Source organism: Bombina bombina, chromosome 10 (genome assembly GCF_027579735.1).
Source record: "Bombina bombina isolate aBomBom1 chromosome 10, aBomBom1.pri, whole genome shotgun sequence".
Lineage (NCBI taxonomy): Eukaryota > Metazoa > Chordata > Amphibia > Anura > Bombinatoridae > Bombina > Bombina bombina.
The window spans coordinates 23,713,354-23,736,562 of NC_069508.1; the positions used below are offsets into that span (position 1 = coordinate 23,713,354).

Below are 23,209 nucleotides of genomic sequence, written 5' to 3' on the forward strand. Positions count from 1 at the left end.
CCCTCCAACCCCAGTCATTCTCTTTGCCTACGTTAAAAACAAGGAGGTGGTAAAGTTTAGGTGTCTGAAAGAAGATTCTTCAATCAAGATTTTTTTCATTTTACAGCAGAGCAAGTTTGTTCTGCTCCTTTCTGGGGTGTAGCTGTAGCCCATGTCAGTCTCTTCAGTAGAGCAGTGGTGGCGTTTGGAACTTGTGGGGTATAATCCTCACTGTGCCTCCCAAATAGTTTTGCTGCCCTAACCGGAAAGCCTGAGTAAGATTACTCAGTCTCTTTTTTTCCCACAGGTCCATGTGAGGGAGAATGCCTCTCAAACCTAGTGAGCTGCCCTGCTGCCAGGCAGATTTACATTAAGATAAGTGCTGAATTTAATTTTCTATAAAGGGAATTTTTTTGGGCACTTTAACAGTTAACTCTGTTGGGGTGTTAAATACATTAATCCTATTATAGGTTAATAGGATAATGTGAGGCAGTTTGTGCAGGCACTGGGGATGAGAGGACTCTATTTCAATGGCTCAGTCTTTTTACTCCGGTGTGTGCAGGTCAGGGGTATAACAACTTGGTAGTGTGTTTTACTTGTGGTTTCTCACGATAGCTTTACTTGCTCATAATGCCGGCTGGGAAGTGTCAGCTGGGTATGCCCCACGATGGGCGGTGCTTTAAGGAAACGGCAAAGAGTTTTTGCAAGCTTTTTCTTCTTCACTTCCTGGGGGCCAGAAGAGTGACGTACTTTCGTTGCGGCTCTGCATTCTCAGAAGTCCGGGAGAACAAATCGCCTGATAGCCGGTGGGAGCAGCTAAGGTTTGAGTCTGGATCTTTAACTTCTATTGATTTCGATAACCAGCAGGGCAGGTAGGCACCTCAGCAGGGATTGCCGAGGTGTAGAGGCTGTCTGTTTCTCTAGAGCCGCTGCTCTGCTATTAGAAAATAAAAAGTTACTTTTAACATTTAAAGGGACAGTAACGTTTGACATAAATTTCAAATTTAAATAAAGCATTGTATTTTTTGTTTATTCATTTATTGAGTAAAGATGGACCAAGAAGCCCTGCAAAATGTTACATGTTACTTGTGCTTTGATGCTAATGTGGAACCACCAATCCCTTTTTGTTCTTCATGTATTGAGAGAACATTGCATTACAGGGATAGACTTTTTGAGTCTGAGCCAACATTGTCTGGGGCGGATGCTGTTCAGGGGTCTCTTGTTCAAGTTTCGCCGCAGCTTTCTCCTCATGTGTCCCAAACCTTATCGTCTACACATGCAGTGCCCTGCGTTTCCTCTCATGCTCCAGTTGGAGTTACCTTGCAAGACATTGCTACCCACATATCCTTGGCGGTAACTGATACGATTTCTGCTTTTCACATGTTGCAGGGAAAGCGCAAGAGGAAAAGTAAAGAATCAGTGAGTAAGGTTTCTGATAAAGTTGTGGCTATGTTGAATGTTCCCCCCCCAAAAGTCTGACAAGGAAGATACTTCGGTAGCATCTGAGGGTGAAATCTTAGATTCAGTGTAATTTCCTTCTACTGATACTGATGTTGTATCCTTCAGGTTTAAGCTAGAGCACCACCGGTTGTTACTTAGAGGTTTTGGCTACCTTGGACTACTCAGACATGACTGTCGTAGTCAACCCTAAGAAGTCTAGTAAGTTAAACAAATACTTGACGTTCCTTCCACGGTGGAGGTTTTTCCGGTACCAGACCGGGCTACAGAGATTATTGCTCGGGAATGGGAGAGACCTGGTATCCCTTTTTCTCCATCCCCAATTTTTAAGAAGATGTTTCCTATAGCTAACTATCAAGGAGTCTTGGCAGACGGTCCCCAAGGTGGAAGGGGCAATTTCCACTTTGGCTAAGAGAACCACTATTCCTATAGAGGATAGCTGTTCCTTTAAGGACCCTATGGATAAGAAGTTGGAAGGGTTGCTTAAAAAGATTTATGTACACCAGGGTTTACAATGGCAACCTGCGGTGTGTATTTCTACTGTCACCAGTGCGGCGGCATACATGTTTGATGCATTGTCTGATTTTGTTCAGACAGATACTCCCCTTGAGGAGATCCAGAATAGGATCAAGGCTCTTAAGTTGGCCAATTCCTTTATTACGGATGCTTCCCAACAAGTTAAGTTGGGAGCAAAGATTTCTGGTTTTGCAGTACTGGCCCACAGAGCCTTATTGTTGAAATCATGGTCTGCGGATGTGTTGTCTAAGTCTAAGCTTTTGACGATTCCCTACAAGGGTAAAACCTTGTTTGAGCCAGGCTTGGCTGAAATTATTTCAGACATTACGGAGGTAAGGTCCATTTCCTCCCTCAGGATAAGAGGAATAAGCAGAAGGGACGTCAGAGTAATTTTCGTTCCTTTTGAAACTTCAAGGGTAAGACTTCCTCTCCCTCTGCCAAGCAGGAGCAGTCCAAGCCTTCCTGGAGGCCCAACCAGTCTTGGAACAAGGTAAAGCAATCTAAGAAGCCCGTTAGTGACTCTAAGTCAACATGGTCTGCCCCCAATCCGGGACCGGATGTTCTGGATCGCTGGGCAATGGACATTGTGTCCCAGGGATACAAACTAGAGTTCATGACCTTTCCTCCCAGGGGCAGGTTTTTGCTCTCAAGATTATCTGTAGACCAGATAAAGAGAGGCGTTCTTACACTGTGTCTGGGATCTTTCCGGCCTGGGAGGAATAGTTTCTGTTCCAATACAAGAACAAAAAAGTCTGGGATTTTACTCCAATCTGTTTGTGGCTCCCAAAAAAAGAGGGAACTTTCATACCTATTTTAGACCTCAAAAGTCTAAACAAGTTCCTCAGAGTACCATCTTTCAAGAAGTAAACTATTCGTTCCATTCTTCCCTTGGTTCAAGAGGGTCAATTCATGACAAGTGTATTTAAAGGATGCGTACCTGCTGCATGTTCCCATCCACAGGGATCGTCACAAGTTTCTGAGTTTTGCTTTTCTAGACAAACACTTCCAGTTTATGGCTCTTCCATTCAGCCTTGCCACAGCTCCCAGAATTTTTTCAAAGGTCCTGGGATCTCTGTTGTTGGTGCTCCGGTTGCGGGGTATTGCAGTGGTGCCTTATCTGGACGACATTCTGGTTCAGGCGCAATCCTTTTAACAAGCGAACTCCCACACGGAGATGTTGTCTTTTCTGCGTTCTCATGGATGGAAGGCGAGCTTGGGAAAGAGTTCCTTGATTCCAGCTACAAGGGGTAGTGTTCTTGAGAACCATAATAGATTCCTCATCAATGAAGATATTTCTGACAGAAGTCAGAAAATCAAAGATCTTAGACTCTTGTCTGGCCCTTCAGTCCTCTCCTCTGCCGTCAGTGGCTCAATGTATGGAGGTGATCGGTCTGATGATAGCTGCCATGGACATCATTCCGTTTGCCCGGTTCCATCTCAGACCTCTGCAGTTAAGCATGCTGAGGCAATGGAAAAGGGATTATGCAGATCTGTCCCCCAATTACTTCTGGATCTGGCGACAAGAGATTCTCTTCTTTGGTGGATGTCTCAGGATCATCTCTCCCAGGGAACCTGCTTCCGCAGACCCACCTGGGTGATTGTGACAACGGACGCCAGCCTGCTGGGATGGGGAGCGGTCTGTAGCTCACTAAAGGCTCAGGGGACGTGGACTCGGGAGGAGTCTGTTCTCCCCATAAACATACAAAAGCTGAGGGCAATCTTCAATACTCTTCTGGCCTGGCCTCAGTTAGCTTCAGCCCGGTTCATCAGGTTCCAGTCGGACAACATAACTTCAGTGGCTTACATCAACCATCAGGGAGGAACTCTGAGATCCTTTACCATAACAGAAGTAGCCAAAAATTATTCAGTGGACGGAGACCCACAACTACCGTCTATCTGCGATCCACATTCCAGGAGTGGTCAATTGGGAAGTGGGAACTCCATCTGGAGGCGTTTTCCAACTTTATTCTCAAATGGGGAGAGCCGGAGCTGGATCTCATGGCATCTCGACAGAATGCCAAGCTCCTGAGGTACGGGTCAAGGGATCCTCAGGCTGTACTGATACTCTAGCGGTTCCTTGGAACTTCAGTCTAGCATACCTATTTCCTCTGTTCACTCTCCTTTCACGGATCATTGCTCGAATCAAACAGGAGAGGGCGTTGGTGATCCTCATTGCACCGGCGTGGCCTCGCAGGATCTGGTATGCAGACCTAGTGGAGATGTCATCTCTTCCACCTTGAAGACTTCCACTGAGGAAGGACCTTCTACTTCAAGGGTCCTTCCTTCATCCAAATCTCGTTTCTCTGAAGCTGACTGCTTGGAGATTGAACGCTTAATTCTATCTAAGCGTGGTTTTTCTGAGTAGGACTTTGAGACCATGATTCAGGCTCGTAAGCCTGTTACCAGAAAGATTTACTATAAGATATGGCGTAAATATCTGTATTGATGTGAATCCAGAGGCTACTCTTGGAGTAGAGTTCGGATTCCTAGAATTTTGTCTTTTCTCCAGGAGGGTCTGGAGAAAGGATTATCTGCCAGTACCTTGAAGGGTCAAATTTCTGCCTTATCTGTATTGTTGCATAAATGTCTGGCGGACGTGCCAGATGTGCAATCCTTCTGTTAGGCATTCGTCAGAATCAGGCCTGTGTTCAAACCTGTTACTCCTCCCTGGAGTCTTAACCTTGCTCTTAAAGTTCTTCAACAGGCTCCGTTTGAGCCTATGCATTCGGTAGATATTAAGATGTTATCTTGGAAAGTTTTGTTTCTTGTTGCAATTTCTTCTGCTCATAGAGTCTCTGAGCTCTTGGCGTTGCAGTATGAATCTCCTTACCTTATTTTTCATTCGGATAAGGTAGTTCTGCGTACTAAGTTAGGGATCCCTCCCTAAAGTGGTTTCGGATAGGAACATTAATCAAGAAATTGTTCCTTCTTTGTGTCCTAACCACTCTTCTCATAAAGAGCATCTGCTGCACAACCTAGATGTGGTGCATGAGTTAAAATACTATTTGCAGGCGACTAAGGATTTCCGCCAGTCTTCTGCTTTGTTTGTCGTTTTCTCTGGGAAACGCAAGGGTCAGAAAGCTACTTCTCTTTCTTTGTGGCTGAAGAGTATAATTTGCTTGGCCTATTAAACTGCTGAACAGCAGCCTCCTGAGAGAGTCACAGCTCATTCCACGAGGGCTGTTTCTTCTTCCTGGGCATTCAAAAATGAAGCTTCTGTGGAACAGATTTGCAAGGCTGTTACTTGGTCCTCCACACACTTTTTCAAAATTCTATAAATTTGATACTTTTGCCTCAGCTGAGGCTTCTTTTGGGAGAAAGGTTCTTCAAGCAGTGGTGCCTTCTGTTTAGGTTCCATGTCTTGTCCCTCCCTTATCTGTGTCCTCTAGCTTGGGTATTGATTCCCAATAATAGAGATGATCCGTGGACTCGCCGTGTCATTAGAAAGAAAACAAAAATTTATGCTTACCTAATAAATTTCTCTTTCTTGACACGGTGAGGCCACGGACCGCCCTGTATTTTTACAGATAGTTTCTTTGTTATATAAACCTTAGGCACCTCTGCGCCTTTTGTTTCTTTCTCTTTTTCCTTCGGTCGAATGACTGGGGTTGGAGGGAAGGGAAGTGATATTTAAAGGGACAGTAAAATCAAAACTAAACTTTCATGATTCAGATAGGGCATGCAATTTTAAACAACTTTCCAATTTACTTTTATCATCAAATTTGCTTTGTTCCCTTGGTGGTATTTTTGAAAAGCTAAACCTAGCTAGGCTCAAACTGATTTCTAAACAGTTGAAAACCGCCTCCTAGCTCAGAGCATTTTTAAAGTTTTTCACAGTTAGACTGTGCTAGTTCACATGTGTCATATAGATAACATTGTGCTCACTCCCGTGAAGTTATTTAGGAGTCTTCACTGATTGACTACATTGCATGTCTGTCAAAGGCACTTAGATAAGGAGGCTGTCTGCAAAGGCTTAGATACAAGGTAATCACAGAGGTAAAAAGTATATTACTATAACTGTGTTGGTTATGCAAAAATGGGGAATGGGTAATAAAGGTATTATCTATCTTTTTAAATAAGAAACATTTTGGTGTAGACTGTCCCTTTAACATCTTTGCTGTGGTGCTCTTTGCCTCCACCTGCTGGCCAGGAGTGATATTCCCAATAGTAATTAGAGATGATCCGTGGACTCCCCGTGTCAAGAAAGAAATACATTTATCAGATAAGCATAAATTTAGTTTTTGTAAAACAATTCACAGAAGATTCTTGCACCTTCAAAAAACATCCTGGAATATTAAAATACCTTTGCTGCAAAAGTGTAGAGATGGTTAAACAGAGAACCTTAATGTTTTTAGACAAGAATCTCATACTGCATATGTGTGTTAACCACCATACATGTTCCCATCACATCCATATGTAGCTATGTACAATGCAGCTCTACAGGCTGAAAGCTCTTCTTCACACAGCCCAGGCTAATCAGACCATGTGATAGGACATTCCCGCCACATCTAGTTTGATCATCACCAGTTACCGACCTCAGTCTCATCATATGCATCGTTGCCATCAGCGCTTCCAGTTTCTTCATTGCTGTCGTCACCTTCACCCATACCCGTGTCATCGTCATCTTCCACCTCATCTTCTTCAAATTCCTGTAAAAAAAAAGGTAAAATATCAATGACAGTGGCCACAGAATAGGCTAGCACATAACATGACCGTTGCATTGGGTGTGCGCCCTCCATACCTCTTGATCGCCCTCATTTTCTTCATCGTCACTGCTGTCTATTGTGATGACGTCATCTCGTTCTGGAGCGGTGTCCTGCGACGACTGCACATTTTGGGACTGATCAGAAGATTGGGCTGTAATGTCCTGGATGATCTGGGAGTTCTGACTTTCCGCCATAAGAGGATAATCCTGTAGTGCAGATAAGTAATGTTCACTTGTGTAAATACAATCGCCTATAACCCATATTCTACAAAGCTTAAGAAATAGTTAGAATTGTCAGCCCATAACAGGAAGGTAATTGTGACATATTCAAATCCAAAATCCGTGCATTTCAGCTAGAAGCATCTCTGCAGACTGCATGCAACAGATGGCAGAAAATGATTCTAATGAAATCTAAATTTGTCGTCTTAGCTTTTGGAGAATACTAATAGTTTTCTGTGTAAAACAAATGAATGGATGGCAAACAAACAGTTTACACTAAGCTAAGTACAGTTTTAGTGGCAATTGTCTTCAGAAAATAAACATTTCTGAAAAAATAGTTTTATAAGATAAAATAAATGAATCTATACCCTAGAGGTGCAACTTGATCCGATCGTGGACTTTATCAACACCACAATTTGGTAGACTACAGCACCCACCTACTGAACAACTCAGTTTAACCTTATCAAAATGTATTACCCTCTCTGTGAAGTACTCCCACCAATAACGGATTTAAATGTATTTTTTTTTTTTAAATAAATACACAACCAAAAAAAAAAACTCTCAAAAAAACCCCCACATGCCTATACATGGAGTTTTACATCTTGGATTACGATGCCCATGAACACTCATTTAGTACACAGCGGATTAGGGTGCCTATGCTCACTATGAACACCCTCATTTAGTACACACCACAAGGATAATTAAACCGTAGCAAATTACAAAAGTGGTGAAAAAGTTAAGAGTTGTCATTTTGTGGAAGATAAATTTGAAACACAAGACAAATATATAAAGACAAGATCCCGAAACAAAGAATGGGTGCACAATTTTTTTTATGTTTTTTTTTTAAAGTCTTTGCTAATAAAAAGTGATAGATGTCCGTTTTAGGAGTTTATGCTCCTTACCTGTGAGAGGGCCTCTTGTGACTCCTGAGCAAACGCAGATTCTGCCTCTTCGTTATCAATCTCCTCCTGAAAAACAGCCACATTACAATACAAGTTTGTGCAATCACTGTAAATGATGTTTATCCATTAGACACCTAATAAATGATTAAAGGGAACAATTTGAAAGTATTTCCCTTGAACTGTTCTGTAAACTAAAATTAACGCCATCTTTATCCATCTAGCTCACCTCTAGGTCAACCTGCTGAATACTCCTCATTTTCTTATTGAGAGGTAAATCCGAGTCCTCCAGAGATTGCTCGGTGGTTTCTATAGTGCTGTCCTCACCCTCTTCCCGCTGCCTCTTTGGCATAGAAGAGCTCGGTGTAGTGGAAACTGAAAACAAACAAAACACAAAAAAAAATACAGTTCTAGTTCATTATTCCTATTGCAACAATTGCAGTTAAAGGGACACAAATTAATTTTTTTCTTTCATGATTTTGGATAGAGTAGCAATTTTAAGCAACTTTATAATTTACTCCTATTATCACATTGTCTTCGTTCTCTTGCTATCTTTATTTGAAAAAGCAGAAATGTAAGCTTAGGAGCCAGCCCATTTTAGGTTCAGCACACGGGTAGCACTTGCTGATTGGTGGCTACACATGTACACAAATCAGCAGGCACTACCCAGGTGCTAAATGAAAAATGGGCCGGCTCCTAGGCTTATACTCCTTTATCAAATAAAGATAGCAAGAGAATTAATTTTTTTTTGATAAACAGGTTGCTTACAATAGCACGCTCTATCTGAACCATGAAAGAAAAAACATTTGGGTTTTGTGTCCCTTTAAGTTGAGAAAACAAGAGACTTCTGTCTAGAAACAGAACACCAAATGTTGAAATATGGGCTTTGACCAATCACAGATCCAGCGAATCAGGGCTAAAATGGTTTCTTGCTCTTATTTTCTAACCCCCAAGTTTATATTAAACTCACATGAGCTGAACAATGAGGAGGAGGTTGTTGGTCTCTCAATAGGGGAGCTCTGGATAACATCCACAATAGGCTCCTGGGTGGAAGGTTCTATCGTTGCATGCGCTTGCTGTGTAGGTTGCACAAATGCTGTAGCTTGTGTTTGCTGCTGGACAGGTAAAATATTCTGTGGAAGGGACGACTGAACATTGGGGCTGGTGGAACGGACAGATCCGCTGGTGCTTCCAAAGACAGGGACATGCTCCATTATTCCTTCTGACTGCATTGCTGAAAGTCCACGATATGAAAAAGGTGAATACCAAAACATTCTGAGATACAACGGTCATAAAAAAGAAATTTACAAAACTACATTATACCTTCCTGGGTCTCCACTTGTGTTGTTGGCATGACTGTGGCTGTTGGGGTGGTGGTTGGAGTTGATGCAGTCGCTGGAGTAACCATAGGACGGATACTGGCTCTGGGTGTGGACTTGTTCCCTGGTACATTTGCGGTGGTCACCTTACTTGGAGTTGCAACAACTGGAGTGGGCTTAATGTTGGCTGTTGGCGGCTCTGAGGTGCTCGCTCTGCAAACGAAAAGCAGAAAAACAACAGTAGGGTATTGGCTTGCTGCAAGTCGCCTAGAACATGTTGTGGTAATACATAAATAAGCCAAGGATTCCTGAATTCTGTACATGGTCAAAAATACAAAAACTTACCTGGAGATCACTGTCCAAACATTTAGCTTCCCTTTATTATACAGTAAATGCACACTACATATGATATATTCAAAGCAAAGATTAGCCTGAGAATAAATGTGCAGATGCAGTTTTACAATTAGTTTAAATATTCAAAATAATAGTGTAAAGGTTTAGTTTGTATAAAGTAATAGACGCTGCCATGTTTGAACTAGTTTTACATTTATCTCTGTACAAACTGGGCTACTTGGAAACCTTTTTTTAGATAATTCTATGTTCCACATAGCCTTGTTTGCATAGTCTCTTATTGCCCGTTTTAGATTTGTCCCTAATTGTCTTCAGCCGGAAAAACAAAGCTAAAAGAAGGTGGCGCCCATTACATTATAAAAACTAATTTTATTTTATTAACTACACGATTAAACAATATGATATTGTAATATGAAACATTTTTAAATACCCCTTTAAACCTAGTGCATTCTGGCCATTTTACTGTGCATATGAAAGTGACATGGCTACACCATAGGCAATAAATGGTAGACATTCCACTGCCTCCTTTATTGTACCGTGCTTTTTAAACAGCCAAAGTGACTAACCTGTCAGCTGCCCTGCACAACCTCCGGAAACCAAAGGGTTACTCACTACAACAGCTACAGTTTAATATATAAACTCAGCTGCCAAACATGCAGGTTACAAAAAACAAATGCACACAAATAAATGTGACCGTAAAGTCAAAATTAAAATGTTTAGGATTCAGACAGAGTGCAATTTTAACGATTTTTTTCCGATTTACTCCTATTATCCAATTTACTTTACTCTTCAACAAAGGATATCAAGAAAACAATGCTAGGTGGGCTGATAGGAGCATGCACACATTTAGCAGTCTATAGTAGCAATGTTTGCAACTCTGTAGAACATCCCTGCAAACACTGCTGTCAGATGACTAAAGACGTGCACACTCCTGAGCTCACCTAGAATTACTCGTTAAAGGATACCAAGAGAACTAAGCAAAATTAATAGAAGTAAATAAGAAAGTTGCTTAAAATGTCATGCTCTATCCAATCCATTTGTATAATTTTGACTTCACTGTCCCTTTACGTGACATTTAAGTATGGGTTTATTAGTTATTTCATTTGCACCTGGTACGGAGATTCCTCCGATTCTTACAGAAACTGCACATAGCACAAATACTTACATTCCTCTCTCCCCGGATGCTGTGGTAGGTTTCAGAGTTATCTGTCGCTGCTCCGGAATCTGTCACAGGGACATTTAAAGGAAAGAATTGATCACTAAAATGTAGGCGCTGAAAACCTAGTACTAGAAAAGCAATGCAATTTATTCTACCATTTACATTAATATCTAGATATATTTATCCATCCATAGATATCTAAATAAAGCCTGAAGAAATGGCTACGGATGAGAAACATGTTGCATTAGGTTTATCCTTTTATCAGTGTACATTTGCATTTTAGTTCATTTTATTGAATAAAAGAGGTTTTATTATCCCCAATTTGGTGTACACCGTTTCACAGCACTTTATACTTAAAGGGACATAAAACCCATTTTTTTTCTTTCATGATTTAGAAAGAGCATGCAATTTTAAACAACTTTCTAATTTACCTCTATTATCTACCTTGCTTCATTCTCTTGATATCCTTTACTAAAAAGCATATCTAGATAGGCTTAGTGGCTGCTGATTGGTGACTGCACATAGATTCCTCGTATGATTGGCTCACCCATGTGCATTGCTATTTCTTCAGCTAGGAATATCTAAAGAATGAAGCAAATTAGATAATAAACTAAATTGGAAAGTTGTTTAAAATTATGTTCTCTACCTGAATCATGAAATACATTTTTTGGGTTTAGTGTCCCTTTAAGGAGATCACTGGGAACCGGACCACTAGCAATTCGAGAGACCCGGCATCAGTGAGCTGGTACACCGCGATCTCTAGCACGTCTCTACCAAACACATTGGAGTGATGCGGGAGTATGTAAGTACCCTGTGTTATTTATTTTCATATAGCTGTATAGGAATCTGCTGATGGGCGGCATAAGGCACCTTCTGGTGCGATTATTTTACAGTACGATATCTAAATAGAGTTGTAGTAGTTAAGATACTGGGTTTTCATCAAAAACTAAATATTAGGAGCAAAGCAACTCCAATACTTGCCCCCTGATGCTTCCCCAATATAGTAAAGTTTCACAGGAATTTAAATGTCACCTTTGTAGGTTCTTGAGCCTCATCTCGCTGTTCCAGATGCCTCTCTTGTTGCTCTCGCAGCTCCCTCTCCAGGCGGCAAATGCGTCCTTCATACTGGGATTTCAGTGCACTCATCCGAACGTCCAGCTCCTCTCTCTGCTGTTCCATTGAAGCAATCCTCTGTTTCAGTTCTTCATTCTCTTTTGTTAACTGTTCTTTGGAACCTTAAAAAGAATAAAAATATAAAGAAAAAATGAAAATTGAATCACATATAAGGAGCAGTAATAAAAACCAAACAAAAAAACACAACCTAAAGAATGTTTGCATTACCCCCTTTCCGCCCAGGCTTATTTAACTTATTGTAAACAAATAAGTTAAAAAGTGAAATCACACGATCGTTCATGTGATCACATGATTTCAATGATGGGATTGTGTCTGGGGGGAGTACCTATGATGCTAGGCACATCCTCCAGCGCGCAAACCCCATTCAGGAAGCGCCTTTGGCTTCAGTACAGCCAAATGGCTAGGTAGTTCTATACCGTCCTAAGGGCTTAAAGCCCAGTGCAGTTAGAACGGCATAAAATGTCCTACGGGCAGGAAGGGATTAAAGTGGTTCAAATTAATTTTGAAACTAAAAAAGTGCATATTTATACACAACTCATCCTTCAAAAGGGACACGGGAACCCAAATATTTTCTTTTGTGATTCAGATAGAGCATGAAATTTAAGCAACTTTCTAATTTACTATTATCAAATTTTCTTTATTCTCTTGGTATCTTTATTTGAAATGCAAGAATGTAAGTTTAGATGCCGGCCCATTTTTGGTGAACAACCTGGGTTTTCCTTGCCGATTGGTGGATAAATTCATCCACCAATAAAAAAGTGCTTTCCAGAGTACTGAACCAAGAAAAAAAAAACTTAGATGCCTTTTTCAAATAAAGATAGCAAGAGAACGAAGAAAAATTGATAATAGGAGTAAATTAGAAAGATGCATGCTCTATCTGAATCACGAAAGAAAAAATTTGGGTTCAGTGTCCCTTTAAGCAACTTTCTACTTTACTCCAATTATCAATTTTTCTTCATTCTCTTGCCATCTTTATTTGAAAAAGAAAAGCCAGAACCCTGGACAGCACTTGTTTATTGGTGGATGAATTTACCCACCAATCAGCAAGAACATCCCAGGTTGTTCACCAAAAAATGTCCAAATAAAGATACCAAGAGAATGAAGAACATTTGATAATAGGAGTAAATGAGAAAGTTGCTTAAAATGTCATGCTCAATCTGAATCACAAAAGAAATAAAATTGGGTTCAGTGTCCCTTTAAGGACAGACTGATCACTGGCCGTTAAGGTCAGCTCCCACAGCTCTTTTGGGGGATGGCTGATTTGCTCAGTTACATAAAGAGCTACATTTCTTTTAGTTACACTTCAAACCTTGATCTGTTCTTGATTTTATATTAAAAACAAAACAAAAAAACTCCTGAATGCACAAAATGTAACAAAAGATCCTCAAACCATCTTGTCTTCACTAAAATGTAAATGTTTCTAAATCTCTGTTCTCTCCTACAATCCCTTTAGTCATTTCTCACAGTAAGAGGTCTGTCTATCTAAATATCCCTCTCAAGTTAAACCAAAGGCACTTACCGGCTAGCTGTGCTAGTTTCTGCTTGACCGCCATTAATGCTTTCTTGGTCTTCTCTTCCTTCTCATTAATTTGCTGACGCAGCTGTTCTTCTTGGGTCGTCTTGTCCTGAAGGTCCTTCTGAAGTCGTGAGACCTCAGGTTGTAGTTGTGCGATCTGATCGTGTAGGATTTTGAGTTCATTTTCTTTCTCGTCGACTGTCTATCAAGAGAGACGCGTTAAGCACTGCTGCTTTGTAGCTTCAGAATCATAATATTCCTACATCACAAAAGTACATATTATAAATCTATATTTATTTGCCCATGAAAAGCTTGCTCAGATACAGGTATGACCATTGAGCCAATCGGCAGCAGTGACATGGCTGCCAATCAACATCTGTGTTCACATTGGGCGCTGCAATTCAACGTCTCCTGAGAGGGATTTTGTAAGGGGTTTAAACAGATTCTGAGGGTCAGTCTCTAGCAATTGCATGATATGTTTTGACAAGAGCACCCCTTTAAGTAAGACATGACAAGAATCCTGGACAAGAACAGTAGGTTAACTTTTTACAAAACTTTTTTTTTGTAATACGTTGATATTACCTTAGCGATAGGTAAAGACAGCGATATATAGAGATATTTTACACCATTTTCCTTTAGTTGGATGTCTTGCATGTAGGTTTCTGTAACTTGTAAGCAGGCCAGTAGGATTAATGTAAACTATAAATGAAGCCAAGTCTAATACATTTAATTAGCTTGAAATAAGCATTCCTTTTACCTAGCTTGCCCTCAGTTTAAATGGGCCACTAAACTTTTAAACTGCAATAGATTTCTGTCACGGCAGGTACAGTGGGTGCAACACCCACCAACAATGGAGGAAAAGACAAACAAACAACTTTCTAATTTACCCACTTATTAAATTTGCTTCCTTTTTAGAAGCAGCAGCAATGCACTACTGGGAGCTAGCTAAACAGATCATTTGAACCAAATGACAAGAGGCATATATGTGCATCTACCAATCAGCAGCTAGCTACCAGTAGTGCATTGCTGCTCCTAAGCCTACCTAGATGTTTTCCTAACAAGAGAACAAAGCAAATTAGATATATGTAGTAAATTGGAAAGTTGTATAAAATTCCATAATTCAGAGAGCATGCAATTTTAATTTAGACTTTACTGTCCCTTTAAATTACATTTCAGTGCCTCTTTTAGTAGTTAGAATCTATTACAAGGCTAGATGGTTATAGTCAAGCAGTAAAAACAGCACCCTTGGCCCTCTCTTCTGGGTTGACATCGGATTAGGGACCCAGGACAAGAAGAGAAATGGTTTATGAAGCAACTGCAGGAAGGAGTTTAAATCACTTACAATTCTGACTCTTTTCTGCATTTAATCCAACCCAGACGTGCTTTGTTTTACACGAGTTTATTTTTAACGCACGTTAGGATATAACAGTGCAGCTCTATGGCAGACAAGGGGCCACACGACACAAGGCATTCATTTTCTCACTGATGATAGATTATTATACAGTCATTAACAATTGTACTAGTTTTTATTGAAAGAAACAAAAAAACTCAACTTGTTTTCCCAATTAAAATGCTTAATTAGGGAGTAGCAAAAAACACAACTTTACAAAGCACTAAATGTATCCGCCTTATAAAATGTAAGCTGTCAAATTTGTATTTTTCTCGCTGCTCCCAGAGAAGCTGAAAGGAAATCTAACCCCGTTACATACTACAAAGTTATTGGTTGACCAGTACTTATTTGTCTGTCCCTAGTTGGCCGCAACATAACATGAACTTGAAGTAGGTCACGGACTGCAAAATATTTCGCTTTTAACCAAAATTCACAGAAAAATGAAATATAGGAACGTTTCTCCATTTACCTTCTTCAAGTTCTCCACCTGACTTTCCAGGACTGAATTCTTTGTCTCCGCTTGTCCCAGAGAGTCTTTCATGTCCTGCAGCTCCTTTTGGGATGCCAGATCCTCTACTTTTTCAGCTTGGGCTGCCGAGGTCTCTGCAACTAGCTGAGAATAAAGGGGAAAAAGAACCAAATACTTAAACAGAAGCCTCATGATCTAGAGGTGTGGTATTTCTACCCAAACATCTGAGCAGAGAGAATGTTAGAGGGCAGCGGTGGCTAACATTGGCACCCCTGATGTTTCGGAACTACAGAAAACCTAAGCATCATGGAAAATGTAGTTCCAAAACATCCGTGGTGCCAACGTTCACCTTCACTGTTATAGGGGAACAGGCGTGAGTATGATTAGCGCTGCGGAATCTGTTGGCACTCTACAAATAACCGATAATAATAATGAAAAGACAGGAGTTGAGTTTGCTGGATTTTTCCTACAATATTCTTGTTGAAAGTATGAGGTTGCTTCACAACTCAAGTGTTTCATATGTTGAAAGCTATGGTATATAACAGGTATTATTACCTAAAATGTTATTGAACAAAAACTTACAGATGACTGAAGAACACAAATGATTTGCAAAGCACAAGCTGTGGACATTTAAACATACAGAACAGCAGCTTTAAAAGGTCAAGAAAAATACAAAATTCTAGTAGCTTAGTTACAACTTGTGTTGGTAGCAGATCTCAGCACAAACAGGCTAAGTGGAACCTGCACTTCTCAGCACGCTCAATCTACTTACAGTGAAGTTTTAATAATCCACACGATAGGCTCATGTATAACCCAAACATTCTTAAAGGGCCACTAAAGTCAAAATAAAATGGATCATGATACTCAAATCTTAAAGAACATGAAAACGGATGCAGCAAAGATGTAAAGTTGACTAGATAATATAACCTGAACATCTCCTTGTAAAAAAAGGGATATTTTACCTCAATTTCCTTAGTAGCAGCCAATCAGAATGCTAGTCCCAGAACTTGCAATGTGCAGCACAGTCATGTTATTTCCCTACTCAGTTTAAGGAAGTTTACTATGAAATCTCACTATACAGCAAAGTGCGACACCAGCACTGATGAAGTCGATTGGCTGCTTTTACATATGTTGATAGTAGCTGAAGGATAACTGTGCACAGATCACTTACTAATGTGAGCTGAAGAATTTTTTACATAGAGATGCGGAGGTGATATTTTCCGGTCATGCTTTTTAAAGTTATGCTGCATCAGTTTCAAGTATTATGTCCTTTTAAAGTTTCATGATTCAGATAGAGCATAAAATTCTTAAAAAAAAACCCTTTCCTATATACTGCCATTACCAAAACGCACAGTCTTTATATGCACACTTTGAGGCTCTGGCTCCTACTTATGTACAAGAATTCAATGAATGTGCATATGCATTTTGTGATTGGCAGATGGCTGTCACATGATACAGGGGAGAGAAAATTGGATTTGAAAATTTGCCAGAAAATATTCTACTGCTCATTTCAAATTCAAAGTTATTACTATTGCAGTGTTTATTTTATTGTGTATTTGCATTTTTTTAGGTTACTGTAATTAGTGATTCTTTATAATTCCCTATATATTTCCATCTGTACTAGAGTCTATTCCGTGAATCAACCACCCATTCTGCACATAAGTGATTATCAAAATTACTCCTGAACCTCCTACACTCCAACCTGAATGATCATGACCACTTCAGTATTCATAACTGGTCAGATACAAACAGGTTATTAAACTGATGTGCTATGAAGTCCAAACACAGATGACATTTCTTCACACCAGTGGTATCACTCACCTTGTCGTGCGCCACTTTCAGCTCCTCGTATTGGGTCTTGTATCTTCTCCCAATCTTCCTCACCTGCGTGATAGTTTTAAGTTTTTCCTGGATGTCGTTAGGACTTTGTGTCCAGGTCTTTCTGGAGGTTTTCCTTCTCAGCCTTTGTTTTTGTTCATTTCTTCTTTTAGACTTTGAAGCTGGTTCTGGCTGGTGGTCAGGGATGCGTTTGTCCTAGAGAAGGGAGCATTTATGTTTATGCATGTGTACACGCAGCGGCAACTTGTGTAGCATTACTTTAGATGACAAAAATATAATCTAAAATATAACAAGATGGTTTTCCTTTTTGTGTGTGTGTGTGTGAACAAAGACAGTCACCTGAAGAAGAGGGATAACTTGGGTATGCATAGTGTGAAGGAGTTTGTTGTCAGACATCAAATCGTAGTTCCTTTGAATCTCTTAGGGGTCGATTTATCAAGCTACGGCAGACAAAGGCATAAATGTGTGCTCCGATCTGCCGCAGCTCGCATTGCACAAGAACGCAATTTCTTTCCTATGGCATAGAGTCCACGATTCATTCCAATTATTAGTGGGATATTCACTCCTGGCCAGCAGGAGGCGGCAACGAGCACCCCAGCAAAGCTGTTAAGTATCACGTCCCTTATCCATAACCCCCAGTCATTCTCTTTGCCTTTATCACGGGAGGATGTGCGAAGGTGTCTGAAGATATTTAATCCTTTAATAGGTACTTCTCCCTGCAAGCAAGGATTGGGGGCTATGCTGTTTCCATGTCAATCTCTTTAGTAAGAGTAATAGTGGCTTTAGCAGTTAGAAATAAAGCAAGGACCACCTTGCCGCCTTCTAACATCAGTGCTACTTCTTTTATAGAAAACCAGGGTTGCTTACTGTTTTTTCCTCTTTCTATAGGTCCCTGACAGAGGTTAAAGTTTCTATCACACCTAAGAAGCTGTTCCTGACTGACAACCAGATACACAGGTAAGTGTTCTTGCCTTCTAGGAATTGAAGGTCTGCACTTGGGGGTTAATACCTCTGTGGAAATTAATGGGATATGTTTATCTCCTTATTTTGGAGTATCAGTAAGGCAGCTTTGCTAGGGCACTGCATTTGCTAAAGAGATAACTTAATACTGTTGCTAACAAGGACTATTTGTTAGGCTGACATTAAGGGGTTAATCTTTATTATAGAACGGTAGACCATAAGTCTTGCCCTTCCAATCTATAAGATTAGCAGTTAATATATTTAGATAGTCAATATACAACGCATTTTCGCGCCTTTACAATTCTGTGGCGCAGTTTTTTAAAATGTTTGGGTCCGTTGCGGTCACGTGACCAGACTACACGCTTCCGCTATTCGGCTCTCAACTGGGAAGCGGCTGTTAGCTAGTTCAGAGCTGAGCGGATTGTGCCGGAACGGTGTCTACGGCTGTTTGAGTCTGCAATTTTTTCTTCCTCTGCTAGTGGGACATCTCTACTGAACTAGTGCAGTAGGCCCTCAGCAGAGCTAAGGAAAGGGTTGCATATATTATACCCGTTATTTTTTATCTAAGTTATCTTATTTAAAAGGTTCAGTTCAAAGATATTTTTATTTTTCAAAATGTATGTTCTTAAAGGTACAGTAAATTATTTTATTTTTCAAATTATTACTATTGGGATCCATTATGGACACTGAATCTAATTTGGGGTGGATTTGGATAAGTGTTTATTTTTGTTTGGAAGCACAAGTTGTCCCTACTGTGCAACTTTGCTCCACATGTTTAAATTAGACTTATCTAGAGACAAGGATTCTATTTCTGGGATTTATCTCTCAGGATAATTTTGCCCATGCCATGCCTCAACTTTTCCCTCAAGCTTTAGCAGTTTCAAATGAAGTGCCCTGCGGTACCTCTCAACATCCTCCTGGGGGTGTTTATTTACCAGGAGATTTTGCTGTGCAGATAACTTCTGCTGTTTCTGCAGCCTTAGCAGCTTTCCCAGTTGCTGTAAAGAGGAAATCTAAGAATATTTCTCTAAGCAAGTAGTTCTGATTCCGCTAAGGCTGCGTTAGTCAGTCTCAGTTATCTGAAAAAGATTATATCTCAGGCTTCTGAGGGTGAGATTTCGGACTCTGAGGCTGTAATTGTTAGCACAGCAGATTCAGAGGAAGTTAACTTTAGGTTTAAGCTGGAACACCTCCGGTTGCTTTCTTAGGAGGTTCTTGTTACATTGGAAAACTCTGATTCTAACGGTCGCTGAGACTTCAAGGAAGTATATTAAGCTTAAGAGGATGTTTGATGTCAAACCTTCATCAGTAGAGTCTTTCCTGTTCCAGATCATTTGTCGGACATTATAGCTCAGGAATGGGAGAAGTTGGGGATTCCTTTTTCCCCGTCTTACCTGTTGCCGATTCTGTTCGTGAATCGTGGAGCTCTGTACCTAGAGTAGAGGAAACTGGAAGCCTTTTTAAGAAAGATATTCATTCATCAGGGCTTTCTATGGCAACTGGAGGCAAGTATTGCTGCAAGTGCAACATCTTATTGGTTCGACTCCTTGTCTGATCTAATCACAGAGTAGTTTACTATAGAGGAGATCCAGGATAGGATCAAAGCTGGCTAGCTTCTTTATCTGTGATTTTAGTATACAGGTGGTTCGGCTGGGAGCCAAAATTTATAGTCTTGCGGTTTTAGCTCGCAGAGCTCGGTGGCTAAAATCCTAGTCGGCAGATGTTACATCCAAATCAAAACTTTTGTCTCATTTTAAAAAAGGGACAGTCTAGTCAAAATTAAACTTTCATTATTCAGATAGGACTTGTAATTTTAATCAACTTTCCAATTTTCTTTTATCATCAAATTTGCATTGGTTTCTTGGTATTCTTAGTTGAAACTAAACTAGGTAGGCTCATATGCTAATTTCTAAGCCCTTGAGGGCTGCCTCTTTTCACATGTTTTTTAAATTGCTTTGTACAACAAGAGACTGTGGGACATATAGATAACACTGTGTTAAGGCACAAGGAGTTAAGAGTTAGCACAAGACAATACTAAATCCAAGTAAATAAATAAATCATGTCATGTGATGTGATCATGGGGCTGTCAGAAGGTTCTTAGATGCAAGGTAATCACAGAGGTAAAAAGGTATATTAATATAACTGTTGGTTGTGCAAAACTGGGTAATAAAGGGATTATGTATATTTTAAAACAACAAAAATTCTATTGTAGACTGTCCCTTTAAGGGCAAGACTTTGTTTGGACCTCGTCTAGCTAAAATTATTTTGGAAATCGCTGGGGGAAAAAGGGCCCTTTCCTTCCTCAAGACAAGAAGAGTAGACCCAAGAGTCGACAGAATTCTAATTTTCACTCATTCGTAGACTTCAAGGAACAATAGTCTTCCTCTTCTAAGCCGGAACAATCCAGGACTTCATGGTGTTCGGATCAATTTGGAATAAAGAAAAAAAATCCAAGAAGCCTTCCTCTGAAACCAAGTCAGAATGAAGGGGTTGTCTCCAATCCAATAAGGGATCAGGTAGGGGCAGGCTTTCTTTCAACAAGCTTGAACCCGCAATGACCCTATCCTGTATCCAGAGATACAGGATAGGGCTCAAGTCTTGTCCACCCCAGGGGCAGATTCATTCTGTCATGGTTATCTGCAAACCAGGTGAAGAGAGAGGCCTTCTTAATCTGCGTAAAAGGACCTCTCATCCCTGGGAGTGAATTTTCTAGTTCCCATATGGGGAACAGGGTCGAGGACTCTATGCCAAACTTTTGTATGGTTCCAAAAAAAAAAAAAAAAAAAAAAAAGGGGAACTTTTTGATCCATATTGCACCTCAACGGTCTTAAACAAATTTCTCAAAGTTTCGCCTTTCAAATGGAGACTATTCATTCCATTCTACCCTTGGTTCAGACGGGTCAGTTCATGACTACCATAGACCCTGAAGGACGCGTATCACCTTTTTCTGCGGTTTGCCTTCCTAGGACAAACACTTCCAATTTGTTGCCTCTTCCCTTTGGCCTTGCTACGGCTCCTCAAATCTTTACTAAGATTCTAGGGGTCATTTTGGCAGTGGTCAGATCTCAGGGAATCTCAGTAGCGCCATACCTGGTTGACATCTTGGTTCAAGCGCCATCTTTTCAGCTTACAGGATCTCATACGGAGAAGTCTATTCTATGTTCCACAGGTGGAAAGTGGAATCTGGGAAAGAGTTTCCTTTATCAGTTACAAGGGTGCGTTTCTTAAGAACAATTATAGATTGCTGACAATGAAAAATTTTTCTGCCAGATGTCAGAAAGGCCAAACTTCTCGCTTTGTGCCTTTCCCTCCAGTCCGCTATTCATCCATTAGTGGCTCTATGCATGGAGGTGCTTGGTCTGATTGTTGCTTCTATGGACATCATTCCTTTTGTTCGGTTCCATCTGAGGCTTCTGCAACTGTGCATACTCAGTCAATGGAACGGAGACCATTCAAATCTCTTGCAGAGGATAGTTTCTTTTGTGGTGGATGTGTCCGGACCATTTGTCTTGGGGCACATGTTTCCAGAAACCTTCCTGAGTGATTGTGATCACAAGTGCAAGTCTATTAGGCTGGGGAGCAGTTTAGGGCTCCTTAAAAAGCGCAGGGCCTGTAGATTCAGCAGGAGTCTTCTCTCCCTATAAACATCTTAGTGTTGAGAGCAGTATTCTATTCTTTGACAGCATGGCCTCATCTAGCCTTGCTCCGGGTTTATCAGATTTCAGTCAGACAACATCACTTTGGTGGCCTTCGTCAATCACCAGGGAGGAACTCTTCAGCTATGAAGGCGGTGATTCGCATTCTCCAGTGGGCGGAGTCTCATGTTTGCCATCCACATCCCAGGACAACTGGGAAGCGGATTTTCTGAGCAGACGGACTTTTCATCCAGGGGAGTGGGCTTTCCACCCAGAGGTTCTCACAATGATATCCCTCAGGTGGGGGTTCTGGAGTTGGATCTGATGGCGCCTCGTCAAAACTCCAAACTTCCAAGGTACGGTTCGAGGTCAAGAGATCCTCAAGCCGTTTTGATGGACACTCTGGTGGTTCCTTGGATCTTCAATCTAGCATACCCGTTTCCTCGGTCACTGCTTGTGTCAAGCAGGAGAGAGCGTCTGATCCTATTAGCTCTTGCATGGCCTTGCAGGATCTGGTAGAGATGCAATCTCTTCCTCCTTGGAGGTTGCCTCTGAGGAAGTACCTTCTACTTCAGGGTCCCTTCATCCAAATCTGGATTCTCTGAAGACGACTGCTTCGAGATTGAACGCCTAGTTTTGGCTAGACGTGGCTTTTTCTGAGAAAGTCATAGATGCCATGCTTCAGGCTCGTAAGCCAGTTACTTGTAGAATTTACCATAGGGTATGGCGTAAATACCCCTTTTTGGGCGATTCAAAGGGGTTCTCTTGGATCAGAGTAAAGGTTCCTCTGATTTTTTTCAGGAGGGCCTGGAGAAGGTTTTTTTTCAGTCAGTACTCTGAGGGGTCAGATATCTGCACTATCTATTCTTTTGCACAAACGTCTGGCAATTCTGCTAGATGTTCAAGCTTTTGTTCAGGCCTTGGTTAGAATCAAGCCTGTGTTTAAATCTGTTGCTCCTCCTTGGAGCCTTAATCTTGTTCTTAAAGTTTTGCAACAGGCTCCGTTTGAGCTGATGCATTCTGTTGACATTAAATTACTATCTTAGATATGTTTTTTCTTATTATTTCTTCTGTTTGCAGAGGCTCCAAACTTTTGGCTCTGCAATGCGATTCCCCTTACCTTGTTTTTCATACTGATAAGGCGGCCCTTCGTCCTTCTGACAGCCCCCTAGTCACATGACATGATTTATTATCTATCGACTTGGATTTAGTATTGTCTTGTGCTTGCCTGACAAATGTATTTCTTTCCGGGCATAGAGAGTCCATGACCCACTCTTGTTTAAATTCAGAAAGTTTTTTTTCTACAAACCTCAGGCACATCTATACCCTTGTGTTACTTCTTTTTCCGTTCCCTTCGGCTGAATGACTGGGGGTTATGGGTAAGGGAAGTGATACTTAACAGCTTTGCTGGGGTGCTCATTGCTACCTCCTGCTGGCCAGGAGAGAATATCCCACTAGTAATTGGAATGAATCGTGGACTCTATGCCCGGAAAGAAAGCATAAATTTTGTTTTTGCGCTCTTGTGCATTGGCGCCCCCTGCCCACGCACAGCCAATCACGAGTGGGCAGGAGCTGTCAATCTCCCCGGTAAGACGAGCTCAGGAAGATTGAAATTCTCCACCTAAGAGGTGGTGAAAAGGTTAGGGAAGCAGCGGTCTCAT

General features: G+C 40.9%; 1 protein-coding gene across 1 annotated transcript in view; it reads right to left on the bottom strand.

The window, feature by feature from the left end:
- Positions 1-23,209, bottom strand: part of TPR (translocated promoter region, nuclear basket protein) — a 116,166-nt gene that overhangs the window by 52,212 nt on the left and 40,745 nt on the right. The window contains 13 exon segments of the mRNA XM_053693859.1: positions 6,489-6,602; positions 6,695-6,865; positions 7,780-7,845; positions 8,006-8,151; positions 8,747-9,010; positions 9,100-9,308; positions 10,612-10,670; positions 11,638-11,840; positions 13,259-13,457; positions 15,115-15,258; positions 16,936-17,034; positions 17,036-17,086; positions 17,088-17,148. Coding sequence (XP_053549834.1) covers positions 6,489-6,602; positions 6,695-6,865; positions 7,780-7,845; positions 8,006-8,151; positions 8,747-9,010; positions 9,100-9,308; positions 10,612-10,670; positions 11,638-11,840; positions 13,259-13,457; positions 15,115-15,258; positions 16,936-17,034; positions 17,036-17,086; positions 17,088-17,148 — 1,786 coding nt within the window.